The 27,235-nt window shown below is 45.1% G+C and overlaps 1 protein-coding gene across 1 annotated transcript; it reads left to right on the forward strand.

Annotated features, from left to right (window-relative positions):
* Positions 1–37: 37 nt before the first annotated feature.
* On the forward strand, positions 38–27,217 carry LOC129061439 (adhesion G protein-coupled receptor E2-like). Its single transcript, XM_054562092.1, has 15 exons — positions 38–144; positions 2,020–2,073; positions 3,704–3,853; positions 9,057–9,110; positions 9,345–9,536; positions 13,218–13,370; positions 13,930–14,127; positions 15,074–15,123; positions 17,184–17,381; positions 17,662–17,897; positions 20,094–20,160; positions 20,563–20,654; positions 21,863–22,031; positions 22,116–22,226; positions 25,438–27,217. The coding sequence occupies exons 1-15, from the start codon at positions 114–116 to the stop codon at positions 25,456–25,458; spliced, it is 1,776 nt and encodes a 591-aa protein (XP_054418067.1). The 5' UTR covers positions 38–113; the 3' UTR covers positions 25,459–27,217.
* The last annotated feature ends 18 nt before the right edge of the window (positions 27,218–27,235 follow it).

The raw sequence follows: 27,235 nt of genomic DNA on the forward strand, positions 1-27,235 counted from the left end.
GTTTCCTAAGCCACCTCCTCTAGGGAACAACACATACTTAAAACAGGGAGGGTTTTTAACACACAGACCGAGATCAGACGTCCTCCGTGGCTGGGCTTGCCAGTGTCCCCACCATGATGAGCAGGTGTCTGAGACTGCTGCCAGGTAGGTAGAGGTTTAACAGCGATGAGAGGCAGTTAAAGCTATGTGGAAACTCTCTATTCAGTTTGAAAATATTCTCTGTCCTTCTTCATATCTAGTTTGTTTTCCCACTGTTTTTGTAAGAAACAAAAGAAAGAAATTTTAAGAAGGGTATTAGCTCATTGGTATTAACTCTCAAAGGAAAAGTCAGTGAAAGTCATTCCTACAGCAAAGTGGGGATTAACGGAGGGTTCCGATTTTACCACCCGTATTAGCTCAGTTCATCAGAGAAACAGCCAATAAACTGGAGAAGAGGTGGATTTTAAAACATTGGTTCACTAAATCTGCAGGACAGGCTGGCAGGCTGGGAGCCCAGGGAAGACTTTCATGCTGAATTCAAGTCCAAAATCAGCCTGGAAGCACAATTCCCTCTTCCTCAGGGGAGGTCCATCTCTTTTCTCTTAAGGTTTTTCACTCACTGCATGAACCCACCCAGATTATGGAGGGTGATATGCTTTATTCAAAGTCTACTGACTTAACTGTTAATCTCATCTAAAAGAAAAATTAAAAAGCCTTTCACGGGAACATCTATGTACACTAGGTTTTAAGTAATTATCTGGGTGCTTTGGCCTAGCCAAATTGGAACATAAATTAACTATCATATCATCTATATTATTTCTTTCAGAAGAATAAACAACCAAACTATCTGAAAACTCTACTGCACTAAGAAAAACATTGTCCTTTAGTCTATAGGCTTTGTGTGGGTCATGAAATAAAGGACAATAAAAGTGAATTAGTAAGAACTAGTATCAGTGAGATCCTCTGAATTCTGATTGGTCTTTATTTCCTTTAAAGCTTACATGTTGCCTAGTAAGTTAGATGTTCTTTACATACTGTCTTCATTAGCTGTAATTTGTTTCCTGGTTTTTATAAAAGTAGCCACATTTCTTATCATCTGAATTTGGAACATTATTATTTTAATGCTGGGCATGTTTTGGGGAAATTCTGTAAAGATGCACAGACCTGAAAAGGTTTTCATGGGCTTCATGGCTCACAAAAATGGATGGCAGGTTGTAATACGTGGTCCATTTATGGCCTGGAGGGTACATTTCATTCCTTTGTACAGTCATGGCTTTCACACCACAAAGCCTGCTCAGTGCCTCATTTCTCAGGGAGATAAAGGGCAAAGGCCGAACCCTCGGTGTGTGACTAGGGGGTCAGGAGCTCATTTAGAAGGAGGCATAGAAGCCACAGGTTCTGTACCCAGAGAAGCCACTTACCCAGGAGATGGTGGCTCTGCCTGCAGGGGCCTTAGTTCTAACTCCTCACTCTCATCAGCACCCCCTTCTCGATTCCGGGGCTCAGTGTCCTGCTCCTCATCATTCAAAGACTCAAGCTTGAGGCTGTATGGCTCCAATACCTATGCGATCTTGGTATATGCTGAAACTGTGTGTTAAATAGAAGTGACCCTGGAAGAGAAATCCTCAAAGCAGATTCCTGTTATTGCCAGAGAACACAGACCCTGGGTCTCGGCAAAGGCCAACCAGTCTGAGGACTTTCTCCTTTAAGATGTAGCCCCTGCATTGGGAGATATTGGAGTGTCCAGGATATGTCCCTGTTATCAGCTGTCTGTGTGCTTTTCGTCCCCTTACTGTAACATCTGAGGTTCCATGAGGACTATGGACACGGGCGATTGACTCCTCAGAGAGCCCTGGGACATGGAGGGGGAAGGCTTATTCCTCCATTCCCAGTAAAACGCAGGAGCCTCCAGGAGCTGCTGAAAGCTGTGGGCTGCTGGGCCAGAGCCACCTACTAAAGGAACAATGGCTGTGCTGACAGGGGTTGACACTGGAACTCGACTCTCCTCTACTTTGTCATCTCTCTGTCTTTCTGCCCCAGGACCTTTGGTGCTGCTGCTGCTGACACCAGGCGCTGCAGGCCTGAACCCTGGAGGTGAGTCTCCTGGCCATCCCATTAGTGACACAACCCGGGGAGTCGTGCCGGGGTCTGGGGCCTTTCACCAGCCAGGCGAGGAAAGGACACTTTTTCTGCAAATGAGGAACAGAGATGGTGTTCTGGAGTTAAGAGTACACACCCATTTCTTCCTCCCGAAGTGCCCAGAGTTTTGTGTCATTTTCTCTTCCAATGACAGCCATCTCTACTTCCCCTCCTCTACTTTGGACCCACCGCATGGCAGCTGGCTTCATCCATTCCTGGAGCCTTTGACTATGCTCACCATTCCCACCGCCCTTGTCCCCACACTCAAGCTCCATGGATCCCTTTAAACTTCATATGTAAATTCTACCGCATTCCCAGATTCAGTTCTTGATCTGGGCACCTGTCAGGCTGCGGACTTGCCCATCTTCGTGTCCTCCCATTCCGTACGCCTTATTCTCAACTCTCCCCCACTCAACTCCGCCCCATCCAATCAGCCTTTCAGACAGATCCCCAGCCATTGCCACCACCTGAGAACAGGAGAGAAAGTCCTGCTACCCAGGTAGGGACTAAACATGAACCCCATGAATGTCTATTCCTCCTGCTTCCTCTCATGTCCTGGTGCTGACACCCACGGCCTGGGCCTTGGCCCTTAGAAGAGAAACATGCAGGTGCAGAGAAGAGAACTCTGATCTGGGGATACCAGTTGCCTGCCCTGACCCATCATGATGCTGTGAGTCCTTTCAGGCTCTAAGAGTCTTTGGTCCCCTGATTGGAATGCACAGGACCATATATCCTTCACTTCATTGTGATTCATTCTTGTGTTGCTGATTCTTATGAAGCCGTTGTTTAAGCCAATGCTGTCTAGCGTCTGCTCTGGGGGTCCCTGAGCTATTCAGTGGGGACCTGGGTCATTGGCATCTCTTTCTCTCATGTTTAGAGAACTGGGAGAGAGATGCCAGAAGGCACTGCTGTGAGCACCTTTGTGCTGCTTCCTCATTATACATCTATGATGGGTTCTGATAAGGGATGAAGGTAGCAAGACTCCTCCAGAGACAGCTTGGGGCATCTGGAAAAGGCCCGACATTAGGAGCTGGGGGAGCGCCCGATGAGGAGTGTGGGGCGCACTTGGGCCACTGTGGGATGGGACCCATGAATGGGCAGGGGCTCCACCACCTGGCTCTGCCTTCAGATGTGAATGATGATGTCACCCTGGAGATACCCCAGCCATGACTTCCTCCATTATCTCAGCATCAAAGAAGGACTTCAGTGCCACTATCATTTTGGCTAGAGCCCCCGTCTAGATCCCCAGTGGTACAAGCAGCACCACAGTGGAGGGTGTGGAGCTGAGTCAGTGCTTCCATCTACCCCTCAAGGCCTGGAAAGAGGACACAGCCCCCTTCCAGCCCCATCATGACACAGCAGAGTGTGTGAGTCTGGGTGTCCTCAGAGCAGCCAGATGGCAGAGAGGAGCAGGGAGGCCAGCGGGCTCGGCAGCAGCCGGCCCTGCCCAGCCCAGCCCCACGGCGTGCCACCTAGGAGCTAGTTCTCTTCTGTCCCCATGGCAGTGTCAGGCTGGAGGCCAGGGTTTCTGCCCTCTGTAAACTCATGCCTTTTGGAGGTGACATGTTACCTTGTTGTGTTCCAGACATCAATGAATGTGTACCAAACTCAACAACGTCCTGCAGAACGTATGCAGAGTGCGAGAACGGAGAGGGAAGCTACTGCTTGTGTAGCCCAGGCCAGGAGCCGGTTTCTGAGGTAGTGTTCAGGAATGAGAGTGAGAACACATGTGAAGGTAAGAAGGACACTGCATTTTCCATTTCCTCACCTGTGATGTTTGGAACCACTCATCTCACTTTCTCCCGGCATCAGAGGACCACCCTGGGCACCTGCCTGGTGTCCCATCCCTCTCCAAACTCCAAGGTTTCACACCTTCCACGGGGTGCCAGTTCCACAAGTTTGGGACACCCCCTTTACCACCTGGCATCTTATTTCTGTAAAACAAAGAGAGGAGTGGAATTCAAGATAGGTCTAGAACTTACAGCGCACTGCATTTCAGCAAAATACTCACCCTCTTCTTCATCAGTCACTGCCAGAATTAGAGCTTCCCTCATTGGAAGCTTGGCCATGCAAGGAGCTCTCTGAGACCAAGGGCCAACAATCCCACCTGGAGAAGACATCTCCTGGCACCCTCGACCTGGTTCTTTGGCTTCTAAACCTCCAGCCGTTTTTCCCTACCTTACCAACAATTCATTTCATGGGCCTGTGGGCAACTCAGGTGACTGGGACCCAGGAGGATGTTGTGTCAGGGGTGGCAGAGTGACATGGATCACCCCACATACGTTCAAGAGTAAGATGAATGGAAGATGTTCCCATCTGAGCTAATGAGATAGAGAAGGCACCATTGCCCCAGGCCGGACCCTCTCCCTAGGAGGTCAATCCAGGCCCCACGATGACCCAGATGATAGAGGGACAGAGACGAAGGCTAAGTCCCACTCAGCAAGGCCCATGGGTCTACATCCATGATGGGAGGCCATAGGCCAAGATGACAGAAATGCCTGCCGCCCCTCCCCACCCCCATGAGCATATACTCTCCCCTCCAGCCACCCAGCCCAAGGCTAGCCTTGCTCAGGTGTGGATTCTCACCCCTTCCTGCCAGTCCAGGGGATGTCTTTGCAGGGATCAGAAAAGCACCTTCACAATCCCAAGACTGCAGGCTGGATATGGACCCCCCTGTTCATTCCAGCCTCACGCTCACTGTCAGTGGCACTTGCCTATCTGGCTTAATGGTCACTCTCCATACCACTTCTTCTTGTAAGTCCTTTGCGGGGCCTATGTCAGGAGCGATTTTTGGTCCAGCTCCGTGGATGGGAGAGCTTTGCCTCCCAGAAGCTACAGGATCTCCAGGAGCACTCAGGCAGTGATCAGCTTCCCTGGAGGAGGCAGGACAGAGGTCATCACTGGGAACCAAGACGGGTACTGCTAGGGGAACGCAGCATTTTTCATGCACTTGGTTCCAGGAAGACCCATCTTGGCCTTTGTCCAAATCCTCGGGCTGGGGCTAGGGTGGCCGTAATGTCCCTGCCCCACCTGGGAGCTGCCCAGGTGAGCTGAGGGTAACGGGACCGACAGGTGGGGGGATTCAGGCCACTTTTGACTACTCCTAGACAACAGAGCATCGAGGCCACCACATTCACCCATAGGGTGGATGCCTCCATGTGAAAAAGAAAAGATACCTACTTACCGGGGAGGAGAGAGTGGTGTGGGGCTTTCACAAAGCAGACCTGTGCCATTGCCAAAGAACAAGAACCTGGGTCTGGGCAAAGGCACACCAGTCTGAGGACTTTCTTCTTCAAGATTTTCTCCCTCCATTGGGAGACTTCAGAGTTTCTGAGATGTGTCCTTGCCATCAGCAGTTTGCGTTTACATAAATTTAAGTCAAAAACAGACTGCACATATGATGGTGGTCCCATGAGATTATAATGAAGCGAAAAAATTCCTATCACTTAGTGGCTTGTGGTAACATCGTAGAACAATGCATTACGTGTTTGTAGTGATAGTGTAAACAAACCTACTGCGCTGCCAGCCATACAAAAGTACAGCACGTGCCATTCTATAAGTACGTTATACTTGATAGTGATAATAAACAACTGTTACTGATTTATGTATTTACTAGTCTATAGTTTTTATTATTATATTAGAATGTACTCTTTCTACTTATTTAAAAAGAGTTTGCTGTAAAACAGCATGCCATGTTATGCCTGCAGCAGCCTCATACATCTCGTGTTTACGGAGTCCCTTGATTGCATTGTCTTCTCTGTGTTGGATTTAATCTTATGTTGTTTTGTTCATCATGGCTCCGAAGTATAGAGAATTCACTGTTCATGTTGTCAGTAAGAGGCCACTTTGGGTGACAGATCTGGAGATGAAAGTGAAAGTCATTGAGGACTTTGAAAGTTGAGAATCAGTCATGGGTATTGCTCTCCAGTCAGGCATTTCCCCTTCCATCATGACTATGATCTTAAAGAACAACAACAACAATGTGATAGGAAGCTGTTAAGGTACCTGCTTTATTAAAGGCAACAAGACTAACAGAAATTCCAGAAGGGCCTATATCAGATACAAAGAAACTTCTAAAGATTTGGATTGAAGACTAGACAAAAAGCGTATTTCTCACAGCACTCTGATGCTCATGGACGAAGCAAAAAGTTCATTTGTAACATAGAAAGAAAAGGCTGGGCTAGACTACAATGTTAAATTTACTGCTAGTGCTAAGTGGCTCAAGTGATTCAAGAATCCGTATTCATTCTGTGATGTGGAAGTGAGCGGTGAGTCTGAGTGCTGATGTGAAGGCAGCTGAAGACTGTTTTAGAAACTCTAGACAAACTGACTGTGGAGGAAAATTGCTTGCCAGACCAAATGTGCAATACGGATGAAACTTCCCTGCTCTGGAAATGGGTGCCTGAAAGGACATTTATCCGTAGCGAGGCCAAGTCGATATCAGGGTTCAAGGCTTTTAAAGAGAGGGTAAATTCGTGCTCGAGGGCAGCGCTGCAGGCTACAAATGGAAGCCCTTCGTGGCCTGGCAGCGAGAGAAGCCCAGGGCCTTCCAGCGTCTCAGTGAGCACACACCAGCAGGGTGCTGTGGGGGCAGTGAGAAGTCAGGGATGACACAGCTCCCCTTCCGTGACTCCTTCATAAATTGCTGTGCCAGTGAAATGGAGACGTACTGTTAGGAGAATAGTACTAGAAAAGCAATAGAACTGAAGATTTTGCTTATTGTTGATAATGCTCCTGGACATACTGTATTTTGCCATGTATTATGTGTTCCCATGTAAAATGCACAACCATGTTTTTGGCCCAAACTTTCAGGGAAAAAAATCTTTTGTTTTAATTTTTTTATTCAGTTTGTTATTTATTTATATTTAGAAACAAAACTGATTATTATAGTCCAGGGTATCATTTTGCATATGCTTTCTAGAGCTATGCTTGTCATGCATAAGCATAAATAAAAGAATTAAAAACATTTATATAGATACAGAATTAGTTCTACCCATGTATAATGAACATCCTTATTTTTCCCTCAAAACTGTGGGCAAAAAAATGCGCACTATACATGGCAAAATATGGTACTCCTTTTAACGGTGATCTTCGTCCTCATATCAATGCAGTATTTTTCCTCCCAACACTACCTCTTGAATTCAGCCGATGGATAAAAGACTTACAGCAGCTTTTAAGGCTTGCTTCCTGAGGAGGAACTTGGCCCAAGTTGTTGCTGCAGCTCAGTAAGACACTGAGGAGACATCAATGCGATCGTGGAAGGATTACAATCCGTGCGACTGCATCAAGAGCCTTGCATGGGCTTGGGGTCATGTGACTAAGGAGGGTATGAATGGCATCTGGAAGAAGACATCAAGAGGTTCGTGTATAGCTTCAAAGGACTTACCAAGGATGAGGCGGCTGAAGAAATCAGCAAGGCTGTGACTGAGATGGCAAACAACTTAACCTGGGTGTGGAAGCAGATGGCACAGAGGAGCTCGGAGCCGCTAGAGGTGGGTTCTGAGGAACCGACTCATGAGGGGTTGCTGGAATTGGAGCAGGAATGGAGAGCTGAAGGAGTCAGGAGAAAAGGAAATGGAAAGAGAAGAAAAAGAAGAACCCCCAAGAAGGTTTACGTAGAAGTGTTTAGCAGAAGTTTGTACAGATCCCGACAAGCTTTTTAAATTGTTTGAAAACATGGACCCCCAATACTGAAAGGTTTTCATTAATAGAGAGGAATGTTCATGGTACATTTTCTGCTCACAAGTAAATCTGTGATGAAAAAAGAAACAAACCAAGCAAACCATTGTGAACATGTTTCTGAAAAGAGTGACGCCTCCTCCAGAAGAGCCTCAGGAGGGTCCTTCAGGAGGTGTTCCTGAAGGAGACACTCCTATCCTAGGAGACGACAATCCCATGCGTGTTATTGCCCCTGAAGACCTCCCAGTGTTATTGCCCCTGGGACGAGACGTGGAAGTGGAGACAGCGATGCTGATGATCCCGACCCTGCGCAGGCCTGAGCTAATGTGTGTGTTTGTGTCTTAGTTTTTTACAAAAAAGTTTAAAATAAAAAATTTTTTATTTAAGTAAAAAAAAAAAAAAAGCTTATGTAATAAATATGTAAAAAAAGAAAATATTTTTGTACAGGTGTACAATGTGTTTGTGTTTTTAGCTAAGTGTTACTACAAAAGAGTCAAAAAGATTTAAAGAATTTAAAAGTTTATAAAGTAAAAAGGTTACAGTAAGCTAAGGTTAATTTGTTATGAAAGAAAGAAAAGAAATTTTATCACTCTAGAGTAGCCTGAGCGCACAGTGCTTGTAAGTCTACAGCAGTGCGCAGCGATGCCCTGGGCCTTTACATCTCTTGCCGTTCACAGACTCACCCAGAGCAACTTCAGGCCTGCAAGCTCCATCCATGGCAAGCGCCCTATACAGACGTACCATTTTTTTAATCTTTTATATCATATTTTACCATACCTTTTCTATGCTTAGATCTGTTGAGATACACAAATACTGATCACTGTTGCCTGTATTATTTATGTGGTAACATGCTGCACAGGTTTGTAGCCTAGGAGCAATAGGCTACACCGTACAGCTGAGGCTAGACCGTCTAGGCTTGTGTGAGTACACTGCATGATACTGACATGACAAAATTGCCTAAAGATGCTTTCTCAGTGAATATCCCTGTCATTAATTAGCAAATGATGGTAATCTGCCCCCATATTTGTACCACCTGAGGTTCCACAAGGGCTATGGCTGAGATTAGAAAGTCTCGGGATGGAGGGAAAAGGCTAAGGATTCAATTCCAGGTAAGCCACAGGAGCCTTGGGGAAGCTGCTGGAAAGCTGTGACATGCAAATCCAGAGCCAACTACCAAGGAGGCAAAGGCCATGCGGACAGGGCTTGGATGTGGAGCTCAGCTCTCTGCTCTTTGTCACCTCTCTGTCTTTCTGCCCCAGGATTCTTGGTGCTGCTGCTGTTGACATTGGGACCTGCAGACCAGAACGCTAGAGGTGAGCCTGCACAGGCAGAGGTGTTAGTGATGGAAGTCAGGGAGTGCCTGCCGGGGTGTGGGTCCTCTCACCAGCAAGCGGGGAAAGGGGCTGTTCTGCAAGTGAGGCTCAGAGATGGTCGTCTAGAAATGTGAAAAGCTATTTCTTTTTCCTTGTATGTTCAGATTTTTTGGAGCTCTTCTACCTCTAATGAGAGCTGTCTCTCTCCCCCCACCTCGACACTTGAACCCCCAGGTGACAGCTGGCTTCCTCCATTTCTTGGGCCTTCAACCGTGGCCTCTACCCCCACAGCTTCCGCCCCCACGGCCTGTGCTCCGTGGTGCCCCCCGCAGTCCACGTGTGTCAACGCCACTGCCTGTCGCTGTCTTCCGGGGTTCAGCTCTTCATCTGGGGAGATCGTCACCAGCCCCTCGGAGAGCTGCGATGGTACAGAGGCTTGATGGGGGGAGGGCATACAGAGATTGTGGGGGGAGGTTGTGGGACACCCCTATCCGTCATCCCTGAGAGCAGCACAGGAGCACTTCGTCAGGTATAAGGGAGAGGAGGCAGGGCCGGGAAGGAGGAGGGAAGTGGACTCCCAGGTTTCATGATCAGTAGGTGGAGCGCTGAGAGCTTGCCCAGAGCAGCTGGGTGGTGTGGGTTCAAAACCAAGCTCCACCACTGACTGGCTCTCTGACACTATTGCAATAATGTCTCCTCTCTTAGCCTCAGTTTCCTTGTCTGTAAATTGGGGATAATCACTGTATCCTTGCTACATACATAGAGCAAGATCTAACATTTACCTGTATAAAGAACAGGTAAAGACTGCTACAGAGAAAACTGTCGACAAATGCAAATTATTGTCACTGTTATTGTTATTATATTATTATTATTACATAAGAAAAGGGCAGAAGTAATGGGAACAATGGGAAGAAAGAAACACCCAGGGCCTGGAATCTCAGGCTCCCCTACCAGCTCGAGCTCCCCAGGAGCCCTGCCCGCCCACAGTCATGGTGCCCACCTCAGACTCACAGCAGCTCCTTGATGCAAGCAGAATTAGTTGTTTTGTTTGCAAACCATTTTTCCAACCCTTCACTCTCTACCTCTGCAAACCACATGTGCCCATGTGTTAGTTTTTTTTAGATCCCACATGTGAGATTATATAGTATTTGTCTTTTTCTGTCTTATGTCAGTTAACAAAATGCCCCCCCCCAAAATGTATCCATGTTGTTATAAAGGACAGAATTTCCTTCTCTTTCATGGCTGAATAATATTTCACTTCTGTATACGTATACATATACAACTTCTTTGTAACTATTCATTCATCAGTGGGTGCTTAGGTTTTTCCATGCCGTGGCTATTCGAAACAATGCTTCAATGAACATGGGAACACAGGTATCCTTTTAAGTTAGTGTTCTGGATTTCTTCGGATAAATGCCCACAAGTGGAACTGATGAATCATATAACAGTTCTATTTTTAATTTTTTGAAGCACTTGAATATTATTTTCCATAATGGCTGCATGAGTTACAATACACTTAGAGTGTACAAGGGTTCTCTTTTCTCCACATCCTCACCAACACTTATTATTTCTTGGGTTTTTGATAACAGTCATTATAAAAGATTTGAGGTTACAAGTATTTGATTATAGTTTTAATTTGCATTTCCCTAATGACTAGTGATGTTGAGCAACTTTTTACTTACCTGTTGGCCATTTGGATACCTTCTTTGGAAAATGCTTATCTGATCCTCTGCCAATTTTTATATTGGATGTTTAGGGTTTTTTATGTTGAGTTACATGAGTTATTTATATATTTTGAATGTTAATATTTATCAGATATATGACTTGCAAGTATTTTTCTACCAAATTGTACATCCTCTTTTCATTTCGTTAATGGTTTCCTTTGTTGTGCAGAAGCTTTTAGTTTGAGGTACTTCCACCTGTCTATTTATGCTTTTGGAGTCAAACCCAAAAAATTCTTTGCCAAGACCAATGTCAAGGAGCTTAGCCCCTATGTTTTCTTTTAAAAGTCATATGATTTCAGGGTAGCATCCTACTTAAAATGATCATAATTGGGCTCAAGAGATTGAGTGATTTATCCAAAGTCACAAAAGTAATAAAGTGGTACAATCTAGATGTCGGTATAAAACTAAAGAATTTTTACTCTTCAACAGTATGAGATCATGAAAGGAAATGATGTTATTACAAATGGTTATGCTAGTCTCTCTGGCCAGTGTGGCTGAGTTGATTGGAGCATTGTCCTGTAAACCAAAAGGTTGCAAGTTTAATTCCTGGTCAGGGCACTTGCCTAGGTTACACATAGGAGAAGCAACTGATTGATGTTTCCATCTCTCCCCCCCTACCCCTCTCTCTAAAGTCAATAAGCATGTATCGTCAGGTGAAGATTTTTAAAAAATGGTTATGATAGTAAATTTTATGTTATGTGCACATTTTACCTCAACAAAAAAAGGTGAAGGAGGGAGAGGAAATTATATGATTTTTACACTGGGAAATACCATCGATATACTCAAAATGATCTTAGATAAATATTTACTAGTAATAAAACATTCCTAAAATGTTTGAAGCAAAGAGAAAAAAAAATCCCTAAAATTTCCCAGTAATTTGTGTGGTAGACTCATGGGTCATTTTCTTTGTCTTCATTTTTTATATTTTCTTTGTTTTTCTAAGTATCATATTGTTATTTAATAGTAGGAGAAAAGTTGATTTATCAGTTGAAAACATGTTGTTGTGACCATTGCCCAGCCCACCCATGACCCTAGAAATATTCCTAAAGGTACTGTGTGCATTTGCCCGAGTGTGTCTCATAGAGATTTGTAGACTGGGTGCACAAGGAGAGGAGATCCTGCTACTAATGTGCCTGGGTTCCAGCTCCTGGCAGGGAGCACACTTGTTGGGTTGAGGAATTTCCCATCCTCATGTTTTCTCCCCCACAAATCTCATTCTAAGCTCTCCTCTACTCAGTTCTACCCATCCTATCAAACTTGAAGACAGATCCCCAGCCATTGTCACCAACTGAGAACAAAGGAGGGAAGTCCTATTGCCCAGGTGGGGAATGAACATGAATCCCTCAGGTGTTCATCCCTCCTACTTCCACCTGTGTCCTGGGGCTAAAGCCCACACGCTGGGCCTGGGGCCTTAGAGGGGAAATCTGCAGCCATGGAGAGGAAGCTCTGGTCTGGGGCTGCCTGCTCATCATAACACCACGAGTGTTTCCAGGCTCTAAAGTCCTTGGCCCCTTGATTGGAATGTACAGAGTCAAACATTCTGTCCCTGCATTTTTTATCCATCTTATGCCCCTGGTTCTTACTGAGGTGTTGTTATTTTCGTTACCCAACGGTGTCCAGCCCCTGCTCTGGAGGTTCCTGAGCTATTCAAAGGGGACCTGGCTCATGGGCACCTTCCCTCTCACTTTCGAAGAACAGTGAAAGGTAAGATGCCAGAAAACACACCCAGTGACTCACCTGTGAGCAATTTCGTGCTGCTGTGCTGTTTTCCCACTTCGCATCCATGATGGGGTCTGATAAGGAGGGACTTCACTCAGGGGTGGAGAGAGTAAGACATCCTGAGGCATCTAGAAAAGGCCTGACATTGGGAGCTGGGGGAGTGTCTGATGAGGAATGTGAGGTGCACTTAGGCCGCTGTGATTAAAGCGGGGTGGAAGCCATCAATGGGCAGGTGTCTGACAACCTAGCTCTACCCTCTGGTGTGAATGATGATGTCACCCTCGACAGCCCCCAGCCATGCATTGAGGGCATTCTTAATGCCACTGCCACAATGACTAGAGGTGACACCTATGGCTCTGATAGTCATGCCCTGAAACGGATTGTCTGGAGCCTGAGTCAGTGTCTCTGTCTCAGAGCCTGGAGAAGGGGATGCAGACATCCTTCTAGTGCCACCATGATGCAGAAGGCTCCGACCAGAGAGCAGATACAACCACATCAGTCAACGGGCTCTCCAGAGCATCTGGCTCCAGCTCAGCCCAGCCCGCAAAGTGCCAACTGGGGTCTGAGTTCTGTCCGGCACCCATGGCGGTGTCAGGCCGGACGCCAGGGTCTCTGCCCTGTGGGTATTCATGCCTATGGAATGCTACCCTTTGTCCTGTTCCAGACGTCAATGAGTGTGAACCGTCTTCGGTGTCCTGTGGAAAATTCGCCAACTGCCAGAACACAGAGGGGAGCTATTACTGCAGGTGCAACTCAGGGTATAGGCTTGTTTCTGGGGCCGCAGTGTTCTGGAATGAAAACGAGAACACGTGTCAAGGTGAGGACCTCCCCGTGTTTTCCACCTCCTTGTCTGTGAAGTTTTAGGTCATTTCCCCACTTTCTACAACATAAGAGGGTTGTCCTGCTTGGTCACCTGCTCCCTCTGAAATCCAAGGCCCAAAATCCTCCACAGAAAGTCATTTCTAGAAGTTCAAAGTATCTGTCCTGCCTTTCTGGCATCGTATTTTCATAAAACAAAAGAGAGGGATGACATTCGAGACACATCAGGAGCTCACGGTACATTGCGTTCCAGCACCATATCCATCCTCTCCACCGTCATCAGCAACTGCCAGGCTGGGGTCCTCCCCCACTGCGGCGCACATGAGCTCAGCCACACCACATTCACTCTCAGACCTGCTGGCCCCTGACAGGACCCGTAAGTTTGTCCAGAAACATGGGAGTGGGGGGTTCAAGGGCAGGCCCACCTTCCCTGGCCAGCCCTGCCATGACCAACAACCCCTACAGCCTGGCCCCACTTCCCAGCGGCTCAGACTCCCTCTATTTCCCCATGTAAGTGACCCCCCCTGACTCCCTACCCCCCCCCCCCGTAATTTCAGTTCACCACAAGAGGACAACACAGACCATCAGGACCCAGAAGAACCATCCCACTCCATCCTTGGATCTGAGCAGAATGACACAGACACCACACACACGCAAACCTGAAGGGTCAGGTAAACGGAAGAGGCTCCCGTCTGAACCAGGCTATAACAGAGGGCCTCATCGGGAACCCCTGACTCGCTCACGGGGATACACAGGTCTGTCTCCCTCGTGGGAGAGCAACGGGCCAGAGCACAGAAATGCCCGCCACCCCTCACCCATCAGACCCGGCTCCCCTCTCCAGCCAGCCAGCCCTCACCTCCGCTGGTCTTCCTCAGACGTGGATTCTCACCACCTCCTGCCAGTCTAGGGGATGCCATCTTAGGAGTGAGAAACAGGCACCAGGGATGCTTGGCTGGACGTCAGCCCCCAGGGACCAACCAGGACTCGGTGCCGCTTGGGTGGCCCTGTCCTGTCCAGCATCTTCTTCATCCTCCTTGCCCCTGTCTGATAGCCTCATCCGTGGAGGGCCTGTCCCAGGGACAGTTCTTGGTCCATCTCTCCCAAGATGCCTTAGGGTTGGCGTGGAGGGGGCACCGCTGCCCTGACAGTGTCAATGGGATTCCAAGGAGAAGTCATCCAGTGAGCAGCTGCCCTTCCGCAGTTAGGACAAAGGCCGCTATGGGAAGCCAAGATGGGTCCTGCTGGCGAAATGCGTTTCCTTTCTGTTCAGTTCCCAAGAAGGCCCACTCTGTCCCTGTCCCCCACCCCAGCTGAGAGCTTGCCAGGAAGGCTGAGGGCACTGGGGGTGGCAGACAGGTAGGACTCAGGCTGATTCCATCCACGTCCAGACAACAGAGCACCTAGGCCACCACATTCACCCATAGGACGCTAGGAGGACCCCATGTGCATAAGAAAAGGTGCCCGCTGCGTGGGGGGGATTTCCATATTCTTCTATTCCCAAACCAGAACCCCTGAACTACCAAATGACGGCCTGGGAAGTTACCTGGCCAGACCTGACACCAGACCCCACCCCCAACCCTCTCTCTATTTCTCTCTCTCTCTCTCTCTCTCTCTCTCTCTCTCACACACACACACACACACACACACACACACACACACACACACACAGAAGCCCCTAATGAACCACTGTTTTGTCTGCAGCAGGATTCTCCTTCCCCACCTGGACCCCACCCTCTGGAATCAAAAGCAAGGTGAGTGGTCCCCTGAAGGGACCGAGAGGCAGGAAATACCGAAGCACCCACCTATTTTCCTCAAGTTCCCCCATCTACCTGCGAGGCACTCTCACCCCCTCATCTCCCCTCTCCCCAGCAGCTTCCCCTCTTCTTTTAAAACAAAATGTTTATCTGGGAAGAGACTTCACGTCAGCCTCAGCCCAGGACATCATCCCCATGAAGACAGGACCCTGGGAAAGCAGGTGGAGGCACTCCATAGGGCATTGGTCCCCAAACGTTTTGGCACCAGGGACCTGTTTTTCTATGGACAGGGTGGGAGTGGAGTGGCAGAGACAGGGGGCAGACCCCAGGTGAATTTCCCTCTGGGCTTCTACCAGGCCAGGGACTGACCTGGCCTGCAGCCTGGGGTTTAGGAGACCCTGCTCTATCTCAATCCTAACCCCAGGCACCTAATTCTTCTTGCTTCAGACACCCAAAGTTAGTTTCTCCTGCAGTCTTCTGTGGATAGTTTATACATATAAAAGTAATGCATGTATGATATTTGTTCTATGTCCTTCTTCTTTTCACAGGCATAGTGCTTTCTTCACTGTTGTGCATTTTGTGTTTTTATTTGCTATATCTAAGAAATTATTCTATCCCAGTCTACAAAGATGCACTCCATTATTTTTGTTGCCACATAGCATTTCTCTGTGTGGATGTGCCATAAATGACATATCAAGGTCTCTCATAGTGAGTGTTTTGTTGTGATCTTGGCTAATAGAAATAATATTTCAATTGTTTATACACACTGCATTGTTCTCACATTTGAATATGCAAACAGGACAAGTGCTGGATCAAATTCATAATTGTATGTTGGTAGACTTTTCCATATTTCACCACGTAGATGTTGTACCTGTAAACACTTCCACTAGCATGTATGAAGAAGTATGATTCCTCACATGTCACTCCAAGGTTATTATCAAATTTTTGGATATTTACCTATCTGAGAGGTAAATATGGAATCTAGGGAAATTTTTGTGTATTTTTTCTTCTTATGGGTGAAATGAAAAAATGTTTAAGAGTGGTTTTTATTTCCTTCTCAGGAAACAATTTGTTTCCATTCTTAGTCTACTTTTCCATTGGCATGTTGGTACATTACCCATGGATTTGTGAGAGTTTTTTTAAGGAAATTAAATAGTTGGGGAATTAGAATTTTTTTCTTACACCAAAGATTTTCAAAATTTAGTGTGCATCAGAATCATTTGGAAGACTTGTTATTTATTAACATTTTATTAGGAATCAGTTACAATCTTATAGATACGTTGCAAAAATTAAAAATGCAAATAACATATATTGCTCTTTATTCAGATGCACCAAATTTAAACATTTATACTTCGATTTTACCATTTGCACATTTCTCTCTTTCTCTCTTTTTCTTCTCTCTCCTCTTCGTCCCTCCTCCTCGCTCCTCCTCTTTCCCTTAGGTAGAATGAAGTGGAATTGATGTAGAGGGTGTGGTTTTCTCTCTTCTTGAATGTATGATTTGGAAAATGAGGTAGAAAATATGAATTTTAAACTGTCACTGTTAAAAACATAGCAGTTTTCCTCCATTAAATCTGCATTGAGCAATAAATCTCTAAACGTTAGTGACCAGCAAGGAACAGATGTTGGAGGGACTCGGTGAGTGAAGTCTAAGGTGGGAAGTTGATGCCTGGACATCGAGTCTCCAGGTGCAGACTCGGTCACACAGCATCATGTAATGGGGACTGAAAATGGCGCTCAACATGGAGCTTCTGTGCCTCAGTGACCCTTGCAGGATAACCTACATGCTTAGTCATGCCCAAAAGACTAAAGGAAAATAAACCCTATGAGTTCTAGGAATTGGTCTTGAGTAAGGACTATCCTATTCCTCAAATTTTTTAGGGTCCAAATCAGTTTGGAGCCTCACAAAATTCTAACAATATACATAAACATCACGAGTCTATGTGGCTCCTCCATTCCTCATTCTATTATACCAAAAAATAAAACTAAAAGTGGTGGAAGGCCCATTACCCCAGAGCAGGAGAATGTGACTGATGCCTCCTCCTTGCTGGTCCCAGGAGGAGGATGCCGCCCTGGCTGTGATCACCCAGGTGGGGCTGAGCCTCTCCCTGCTGTGCCTCCTCCTGGCGGCCCTCACCTTCCTGCTGTGCAAAGCCATCCAGAGCACCAGCACCTCCCTCCACCTGCAGCTCTGCATCTGCCTCTTCCTGGCGCACCTGCTCTTCCTCACGGCCATCGACAGAACCGAACACAAGGTACTGACGCCGTCCCAGAGGACCCTCTCACCTGTCCAGGAAAGGCTGAGTTCTGGGGCCATGCTGCCTTGGACCCCCTAATAAAATGTCCTTGGGTTCTGGGAAGGTTATAGGGGTGAGTGGCCAGTTTCACATTGACTGATCCAACGAGAGGACTCACCCTCTTTTGACAATCCCTTCATAGACAATAGAGGTCTCCCCAATGGCAAGGTATGGGAGAGGTCCTGGGGCCATGCTGACCCCTAAGTATCCCACCTGGTGACTCTAACTTCTCCCTCAGGTGCTATGTGCCATCATCGCGGGTGCCTTGCACTACCTCTACCTGGCCGCCTTCACCTGGATGCTGCTGGAGGGCCTGCACCTCTTCCTCACCGCACGCAACCTGACGGTGGTCAACTACTCCAGCGTGAGCAGGTTCATGAAGAAGTTCATGTTCCCTGTGGGCTACGGAGTCCCGGCTGTGATTGTGGCCATTTCTGCAGCTTCCGGGCCTCACCTTTATGGAACAGCTGCCCGGTAAATTAAAGTTCCCACTGGTCTTATCTTCTCCACATGACCATGGCCAGCAGAGAACTCATGCAGCACTTTACTTTCAGTAGAATATGACAAACAGAGAAATGCACAGCAATCACCCAAAGACATCTTCCTGGTTTCATGATGGCATTCCTTGAAAGGAATGTATTTAAGAACTTCAAATTTCATTATTTTAAACATTAATTATAGAGTATGTTAATTATATATATATACATAATGTTGATTATGTTATATTAAAAACTAACACTATCATAATGAAACATTAATAACATAAATTAATATATAGTTAAAATAAATGAGATGACTTTTCATCTTTTAAAAGTATTATCTATCACATCAATGACTATAGTACGTTAACGAACATGATACATAGTATTAACCCCATCTTACATATCAGTAAATGTATAGTAATATAATATTCATTGCATTAAATGAGGGGACTGTTTGAAATCTCCTAGAAAGCAAACTGGATGGCATTGGTTGGTGTAAGTTCCTTCACTCCTTAATTGAAAAAGAAAAGGAGGATGATTTAGAAAATGACATTGTGCTGACCAGAGCTAAGATTCAGAAATTGTTTCTGACACGCAGTCATTGTTCTAAATAGTTTTCGTGTACCAGCTCAAGCCATCCTCCCAACAACACGCTGAGGCAGAAACCAGTGTTATATGAGTTTTACAGGAGAGGAAACTGGGGCACAGAGATTACTGACATGGCCCAAAGCACACACCTGGGTGGTGGCAGAGCTGGGACCGAATCCAGACAGGGTGTCACTTACATACTCCTCTGCTGATTAAAATCAACGTTCGCTGACAACAGAGGAGCCCTGGCCAGCTGGCCTTCCTATATAACTTGCATCAGAGGCAGCAAACTTTATCTGGAAAGGACCACAAAGTGAATATTGCAGCTTTGTGGACCATGTGTTCTCTGTCGCAACTACTCAGCTCTGTCCTTGTAGCACACGAGGTGCCGTAGACAATATGTAAGGGATGAGTGTGACTCACATGTACACATTCACGAAATCAGGTGGTGACCCCATGTGGCCCACAAGGTGCAGTTTACTGACACTGCCTTAGTAGTGTTCGCTTGGAGTCCTCGGGTGGATCCACCTCACTCCTTTCCTCACACCTCCCAACTCACTCACAAGGTTCTCAGGTGGGATCATTTCCAGTTCTATCATTTTTATCAGTGTGGCCTTGAGTTACTATGTTTTCTTAGCATCAGATGCCCCTCCGTGATCACTTGAGTCTCAATGTTGTCATGAGGAATAAATTACATAGTGCACACGAGCCTGAATTACTACTATCAGTTTATCGTTATATAGACACGTTTTTACTATCTTCTTGCGTGTCCCAAGTTTTCTCACCTTCTCTACATCTGTTCATCCTTCATAGCTCAGCATAAACAGTATCAGTTCTCTCAGGGACCCTTCCCAACCATGTGAACCCCCTGTACCCCAGGCTAGGCTATTGATCCAGCTACGGGTTCTCACAGCTCCTCACGCTTGACCCCAAAACTCATCATCTTGATTGTTTCCATTGTCTAACTGCTGACCATCCCACACAGCTGGGGCCTCCCTGAGGCCTGAGACCAGTCTGTCTTAATTGCAATTGGATTTTCAGGTCAAGCACAGATCCTGATACAGAGGAGACACAATATTTGTCCAATAAATTATAAATTAATTCACTGATTGGGTCTTGTCTTTTCATTAAAAAACATATATTTTTTTCTACCAGCATATCTGCGGTCCAAGACTTAAAAGACTTTTTTTTTTAAAGTTTTTTAAAAAAACACAGTTATCTTTTCTTAAAACCACATTATCCTGGCATGATTGATTTGTAAAACGCTGTACAGAGTTGATGCATGGAACCTGATGAGTCTGAAGATAAGTATACAGCCAGGACCATCATCATCATCAAGGGCACACCCAAAGTTTCAGTTATGAAAGATAAATAAGAAGGAGATCTATAGAACATGGTGCCATAATTAACAATACTGTACTGTATGCTTACAATTTGCTAAGACGGTAGGTCTTAGCATAAATGCTCTTACCAAAAAAAGCAATATTAGTGTTAATAATAGCGGAGGCAGAAGAAACTGTGGGAGGTGAAGGATAAATTTATTGACTGTTTATCCACAAAGGCAAATAGGTTCTACAATCCCTTTCCATGTCTCTCCTAGATGCTGGCTCCACACAGAAGAGAAATTTATATGGACCTTCCTTGGCCCCGTCTGCACCATCATCTCTGTGAGTAAAGGATGACCTCAGAGCATCCTTCTTGCTCAGCTGAGGGTCAAAGAGCAGGTGTGGAAGGAGTTTAGAGGCAGAATGAGCAATCATTCCAGTGTTCCCAGGACTGACGGGGCTTATAGGAGTCAAAAAGTTCTATTTTATAACCAGGATGAAGGGGTTTCATGAGACATGGGACTTTTGGTGCTAAAATGTGGAAATTCCTGTGTAAACTGGGACAAGTTGGTCATCCCAGTTACTGGACAAGAGGGGCCATGAGGCAGTGAATGGCTGGTCACTTTTTCTATGGCTGGTATGAAATATGAAAGCTTCTTACCTGCTGGGTTAGGTGTTTGATGAGCTCGGAGGAAGCCATACAGATGTGGAATGCGTTCAATGTGCCTCGTGGTGTTTCTGCAGGTTAACTTGGCTTTCTTCCTGATGACCATCTGGATTCTGAGAAACAAGCTCTCCTCACTCAACAGTGATGTGTCCACCCTCCAGAACACGAGGTGAGATAATCAGAGGGGCGCACCGCCCCACACGAAGCAGGGTCCAGGAACAAGGCCCTGTGGTTCCAATTCTGAGGGGATTCTGAGGGGACAGTAGGAGAAAGATGCCGCCACTTTCTCTGGAAACCTGCTCAGATCCTGAAGTTTGCTGTGAAATGCAAGCCAAAAACATTTCTTTTCTCCATAAATCCAGTATGAAATTATCTCAGCTACAGGGAGATTGACTTCGTTCTGTTAAATGTGGATCATTTCCATGGCCCTATGAAAATATGCAAAGAAAATATGCAATATATAAAGGTTTACATCTTTATAAACCTCTTAGGAAGTCATCTACCTGTTGCCAGAACTCAGCATGGACCTTCATGACCACACCTCCATGGAGGCTCTTCCCTCTCTCCTCTCCACTCCTATGCCTGCTAAAATCAGGCTCTTTATCCACATTTCACATCTTCTGAAAGCCTAGGGGTGTCTTTAGCTTTCCTCAACTTTTGCAACCTCTTTCTGGGCAAAGAATACTTGAGGGCTGTTCATGGAGAGCGAGAAGACAGAAGCAGTACTGGTTGGGACCCGGGCAGACGTACCTCACACATCACAAATATTATGAGTTACCGTTTGTTTTAGTCTTTCCATGAGACTATAAGGTCTATGAAGACAGAAATGGTCTGTGTTATTTCTGATGCCCCGGGCGCAGTAGACAGTTGGGTGCACAGAAGTTTTCAGTAATTTCAGTCAAATGAAATTAGGAACATTCATGACATATCATGGTCTTTTTGAAACTCACACTAAGAATTATCACTAACTCAGCCTTGGCTGGTGTGGCTCAATGGGTTGAGTGCCAGCCTGAAAACCAAAATATCGCCAGTTAGATTCCGAGTCAGGGTACATGCCTGGGTTGCCGGCCAGGTCCCCAGTTGGGGACATGCAAGAGGCAACTGATCTTTCACAGATCGATGTTTCCCTCTCTTTCACCCTCCCTTCTCCTCTCTCTAAAAATAAATAAATAAACTCTTAAAAAAAAACAGTGATCACTGCCTCAGTCCAACTCAAATTACCATCCTGAACTCAAAGAGCACTTCTTTTGAGTGAATCATAGAGAATAAAGATCAAAGCGGGTCACAAGTCAGTCACATGCATCCATGGGATGGGATGAGTGGCCTTGATTCTGTTGCTCTGGGTGCACCACGGGCCTCCCTTCTCCTCCTCCCCAGGATGCTGACGTTTAAAGCAATGGCCCAGCTCTTCATCCTGGGCTGCACGTGGTGTCTGGGAGTCCTGCAGGTGGGCCCAGCTGCCCGCGCCATGGCCTATCTCTTCACCATCATCAACAGCCTGCAGGGCGTCTTCATCTTCCTGGTGTACTGCCTCCTCAGCCAGCAGGTACCACAGTCCCACCCCCACCCACAGTCTTTCCATTCTCACTGCTCTCAGTGAGCTGACTCAGGGCGTGCTTTGCCTCTGCAGGTCCGGGAGCAATACAGGAAATGGTTGAGAGGGGTCAGGAAAGCCAAAGTGGACTCTGAGAAGTATACTCTCTCTAGCATGGCCACGTCTGAAGCTTCCAGGCCCAGCACGGTAAGGTCACACATTGCTCCCAGCTAACTCATCTACATGAGTAGCTCATGCCCATCCCACTGGACAGCCTGGGTGTACAGCAGGGGTTTCCCTAGCATGGCTCCCACTGCCTTCACTTGTGGACTCACCCCAAGGCATTTCCTTGTCATGAATAAAGGTCTGCCTGTACGTTCACTTACTGTGTTTCTGTGCTCACCCTAACCCTGAAGAAAATTACCTTTTCATTCTCCACGTGTGTAGAACACCCACTTTGTGTGACTTGATGCATGTGGTTTTTAATCTTACAGAGTGGGAAGGCACAAAGCAAAGCCCTTCCTCTAAAGCAGAGAGAGGCTACAGTCAGCTCAACAAGTGGGAACTAGGGATGTGAAGCTGTGATGCTCAAAGTGCACAGTCACAGCGTTGCCCTTGGTTCCAAGTCATTCTGTGCCCCTCTCTATATAAAGAACAACAAACGCACGGTGTGTGTGATCATTAAACTCAGTGAAATAAGTGTTAGGTTGGGTTTCAGACTTTCTGTAAGAGTCTGCAATCATTTCTCATAATCTCAACACACACAAATAATGCAAAGGTAGGACAGAGAATCACAGAGGGCTGAGGAGGGACCCTGGCAATGGCAATGAACATTTGTACATTCTGGTTAACAGAACCTTGTCTCATGCTTTTGCTCATCTTGTTCGTCACATCTGCACTTGGAGATAAGCATTATTATGTTCCCATTTGGTAGGTGAAGAAAGTGGGACTCACAGGGTCTATATGAAATATGCAAGGTTTTCAGACAATTCATTTTTTCTCCCAAATTTCATGGGCCAACCATGCTGCCTGTCAAGCCTTATGCATTTTTCTCATCCTCTTGTTTATCCAACACTCTACCACTGCTCCTTCCCAAATTCTTCACTCCTCAAAAATCCTCATTTTTCTAACTCCTCTTCCCAGCAAAAGTGTCTACCAACCTCTTTTATAGCAAATCAAGTGAGCAGGATGATGCAAAGTCAACTTTGGGCTCTCAAAGCACCAGGCACTTGACACCTGGTTCACTCTCTCCACACGCAATCCCACTGTTACAGACAAGATGTGCTTCCAGGTATTAAGGTTGATCTTTCTATTGCATTTTGGTTCCCAACACTCTTGACTTCCCTTTAACTTTACTTGACTGTGCATACATTCTCTCTCTGAACCTTGCACAGTCTCACCTTCTCAACAGTATCCTTTCCACCTTTTATGCAACATGGGAAATCTCTATCTTATTGAAAATTATTAAAGTTACACATTTGATCTCTACCCCTCCTTCCCACACACTTGAAACTGTCATGTGCCTCCACCATTCCCCAAAACAGATTTCTCTTAAGCCTCCAGCAACCTTTATATCACTGGATAAAATAAATATTTTTTTGTCCTCTTAGTACTATTGGGCATTGTATTGGGTTACTGCTTCCACCATGTAACTTCTCTTTTGTCCCTAGTTCCTCTATCTTAACATCCCTGGCATTCTCCCTGTCTTTCTAGGTGAGCGGTCTGTTCCCGTAACACTTCCATTATCAGATTATACCCTCCTGGTAGACAATCTTGTCTACAGAGTCTCAGTGAGCCTCGCAGAGAGACATGATGGCCAAATATGTTTCTGTAGCTCTGAGTCGACTATGATCCTCAGACCACTATTTCCAATTGCCTGCTTGGTACTTCTACTTAGATATCTCAGAAGCAGCCCAACATGACAATAAAAGAATTTATCTTTTTTTTCTTTTTTTACCAACTTACTCCTCTTAGGGGCTTCTCATCTCTTTTAGTGTCCTCTCCATTCATTTCATTGCAGCAGTCAGGGCCTGGAAAATCCTTACCGTAGTCCTCTTCCCTACCCTGTTCTGCACCAAATCGATTCATTGCTAACTCATGCTAGTACTTCCTCCTCGGCAGGCACAGATCTGCCTCGGTGACCCCGACTCCGACAACCCGGCCCTAAACCCGGCCGTCATCTTCTCTTGGCTGGTCTCCCCATCGACTCTTGCCCTTCCTCCCGTGGTTGTTCACATAAAAATCAGCTATCTTCTCAAAACAGAAATGTGATATTCTACCACACTGCATAAAAATCTCCGAAATGGCTCCCAATTCCTCTAGGAACCAGATAAAATATATAAGAGTTGCAATTTCCTCCACATCCCCATCAAAACATTGTGGTTTAGTTGTTTTTTGTTTTTTGTTTCTTTAATTCTCATCCAAGGACATGCTTATTGATTTTAGAGAGAGGGGGATAGAGAAAGAGAGGGAGGGAAAGAAACATTAATATGAGAGAGAAACATTGATCTGTTGGCTCTCACACATACTGTGTCTGGGGACTGAACCTGCAACCCAGGAATGTGCCCTGACCAGGAATCAAACCTGCAACCTTTTGGTTTACAGGATAACACTCCAACTGCTGAGCCACACCAGCCAGGGCTGGTTTAGATATTTTTACTTTAGTGTATGTCAAGTGCTTTTTCATTATGCTTTCGATTTGTATTTCCCTAATGTCTAATGATGTTAAACACCTATTTTTTTTATTTGTGCTTTCTGTATCATATTTACAAAAGAATTGCTAATACCTATAAGGTTTATACATGTTTTCTTTCAAAATGCTTATAATTTTAGTTATTACATTTAGGTATATGATTTATTTGGAATTAATTTTTAAATTGTTTGAGGTTTATAATACGGTATAAGATGCACATTCTTGTACATATGGCAATCCAGGTTTCCCATCTTCATTTATTGAAAAGATTGTTGTTTCCATCGGGAATTGTATTAACATCTTTATGAAAATTAATTCACCATAAACATAACATTTTATTTTTGGACACTTAACTCTCTTTCATCATATATTGATTACTATAGTTCGTAGCAAATTTGAAATTGGGGCATTGACTCTATAAATTTGTTCTTCTTTTTCAAAATTGCTTCAGCTATTTCGGACTCGTCGAAATTCCATGTAAATTTTAGATGTGTTTGTCAATTTCTGAGGAAAACTTAACTGAGATATTGATATGGATTGTGTTGACTCTGTAGATCAATGTGGAGGTATTGCTATCGTAACTATATTAAGTCCTCTGGTCCATGAACATGCAATATTTTTTCCCTTTCTTTAGTTTCTTTGATAACTTTGACATTGTTTTCTAGTTTTCATTGTACAAGCCTTGCAATTTTTAACACAGTATCATTTTTACCCCTTCCTTCTCAGGAGAATGAAATTAACAACTAAACCAGATGATCCTATCTCCTGGAATAAGAGAGAAAAAAAACTGAACTGTCAACCTTTGGCCAAAGAGTATAGAAAATACTTTTTTTGTGTCCATTACAAGTAACTGATCCTGGCACCATTGTGGGAGAGAGTGTGCAGGAAATGTTTGACATTCACTTCCTAGAGAATTGGGGTTTCCTGGTCCACACAGCGTGCTCAGCCCACTCCCAGAACAGCCTAGGAACTATGGCCCAGCTCCTCAGTTGTCTTGGGTTAAGCCCTGCACTTCAACCTGTTTTTCTACACAAATTTCCCTCAAGTTAAATATATATAACAAGGAAAACCATCCTCAAATGTAATTCTTATAACAGCATAAAAAAGGAAGGAAACGTTCAAATACCTGTATTTGGTTTCCATACCTACATGCCTTGACTTCTTCACTCTTCATGTGAAGACTTACTAATTTTTCACTCAAAAAATAGTTTTCTTGCTCACCATGTGCTACACACAGATCCTAGTTCCTGATTTCACAGAGTTTCTTGCAGAAAAAAATTGTTAGAGTAAAATCAATAGAGCCTCTACATCTTTACATTTTATAAACTGAGCTGTGGAAAAGGTGTATATTGCTACAGCACATCGTGCAAGTTGTATTTCTACATATTATCTCATGCTAAGCATGTGATGCAGGCAACATCTAATTCCAGAGCAATTGCATCTGAAAGACATTTCCTGTAGGTTTCCACAGACCGCATTTGTGTAATTTGAACACCATAGGAAGTGGCTGTAAATGCTTATAACATTGAAAATATTCATGAGTCCACAGTGATACCTAAAAATATCAGCCAATAATTGTAAAAGACAGGACAGAACTAGAAAATAGGGATTTTCCAATACTGAGTAAACAGCACTAAAACACGCTGTGAAAAGCTAGTCCTGCAGTGCCAAAAACTCACCTCACAGATCACTGATTAATCACAAGGGCCAAAGTGCGCATGTACAGCAGGGAGGTCTGAACTTAATGATCTTATTAGCTTGCCAACAGGTGGAGACCTGACTTTATATATGTCCTGATAAGATGAGAGGTGTCAACATCCCACATGTGGTAAATAAAGAATTATTTGCAAATCAGTCCAACCTAAATCTAACCCAGCCTTTAGACCAAGGGTTGGAAAACTATAACATGCAGGCTAAATCCTGGCATCTGCCTGTTTTTGTAAATAAAGTTTTGTTAGAACACATCAGAGTCAAAGTCACTCACGGCTGCATTGTCTAGGGCTCCTTTCCTACTACACTGTCAGAGCTGAGTAGTTGTGAAAGACACTGCAAGGCCACAAAGCCAAAACATATTTACTAACTAGCGCATTACAGAAAAAGCTTGCTGGGGTCTGTTCTTTCAGACCTAAGTATCAGTACACATGGAATACAGGGAACAGAATGACAAGTTAAATGACATCACGAGGAAGCAATCGGGCAAATCAAGAATATGGGTCATTCAACAAGCCAGGTGATCTGGACTCTTCTAAAGTCAATATCATCTTAAAAGAAAAAGTTACTATCTTCTAAAAAAGCGATTCGGGGCTATTCTAGAAAACAAGCAAGAGCAACACAATAATCAGATTCAAATCCACAGTTTTATGAAGATTCTGATTTAAAGACACAACCATAAAAATATTTTGGAGGCAATGGGAAATCTTCTACATGTATCAGCTATTACAATTATTATTAATAAATGTCTAATCACTGTGTTGTAAACCTGAAACTAATAAATATGGGATGTCAACTATAATTTAAAAATAGT

This window comes from Pteronotus mesoamericanus, unplaced genomic scaffold (assembly GCF_021234165.1).
Source record: "Pteronotus mesoamericanus isolate MK-2021 breed Mesoamerican mustached bat unplaced genomic scaffold, CSHL_Meso_final scaffold_636, whole genome shotgun sequence".
Classification (NCBI taxonomy): domain Eukaryota; kingdom Metazoa; phylum Chordata; class Mammalia; order Chiroptera; family Mormoopidae; genus Pteronotus; species Pteronotus mesoamericanus.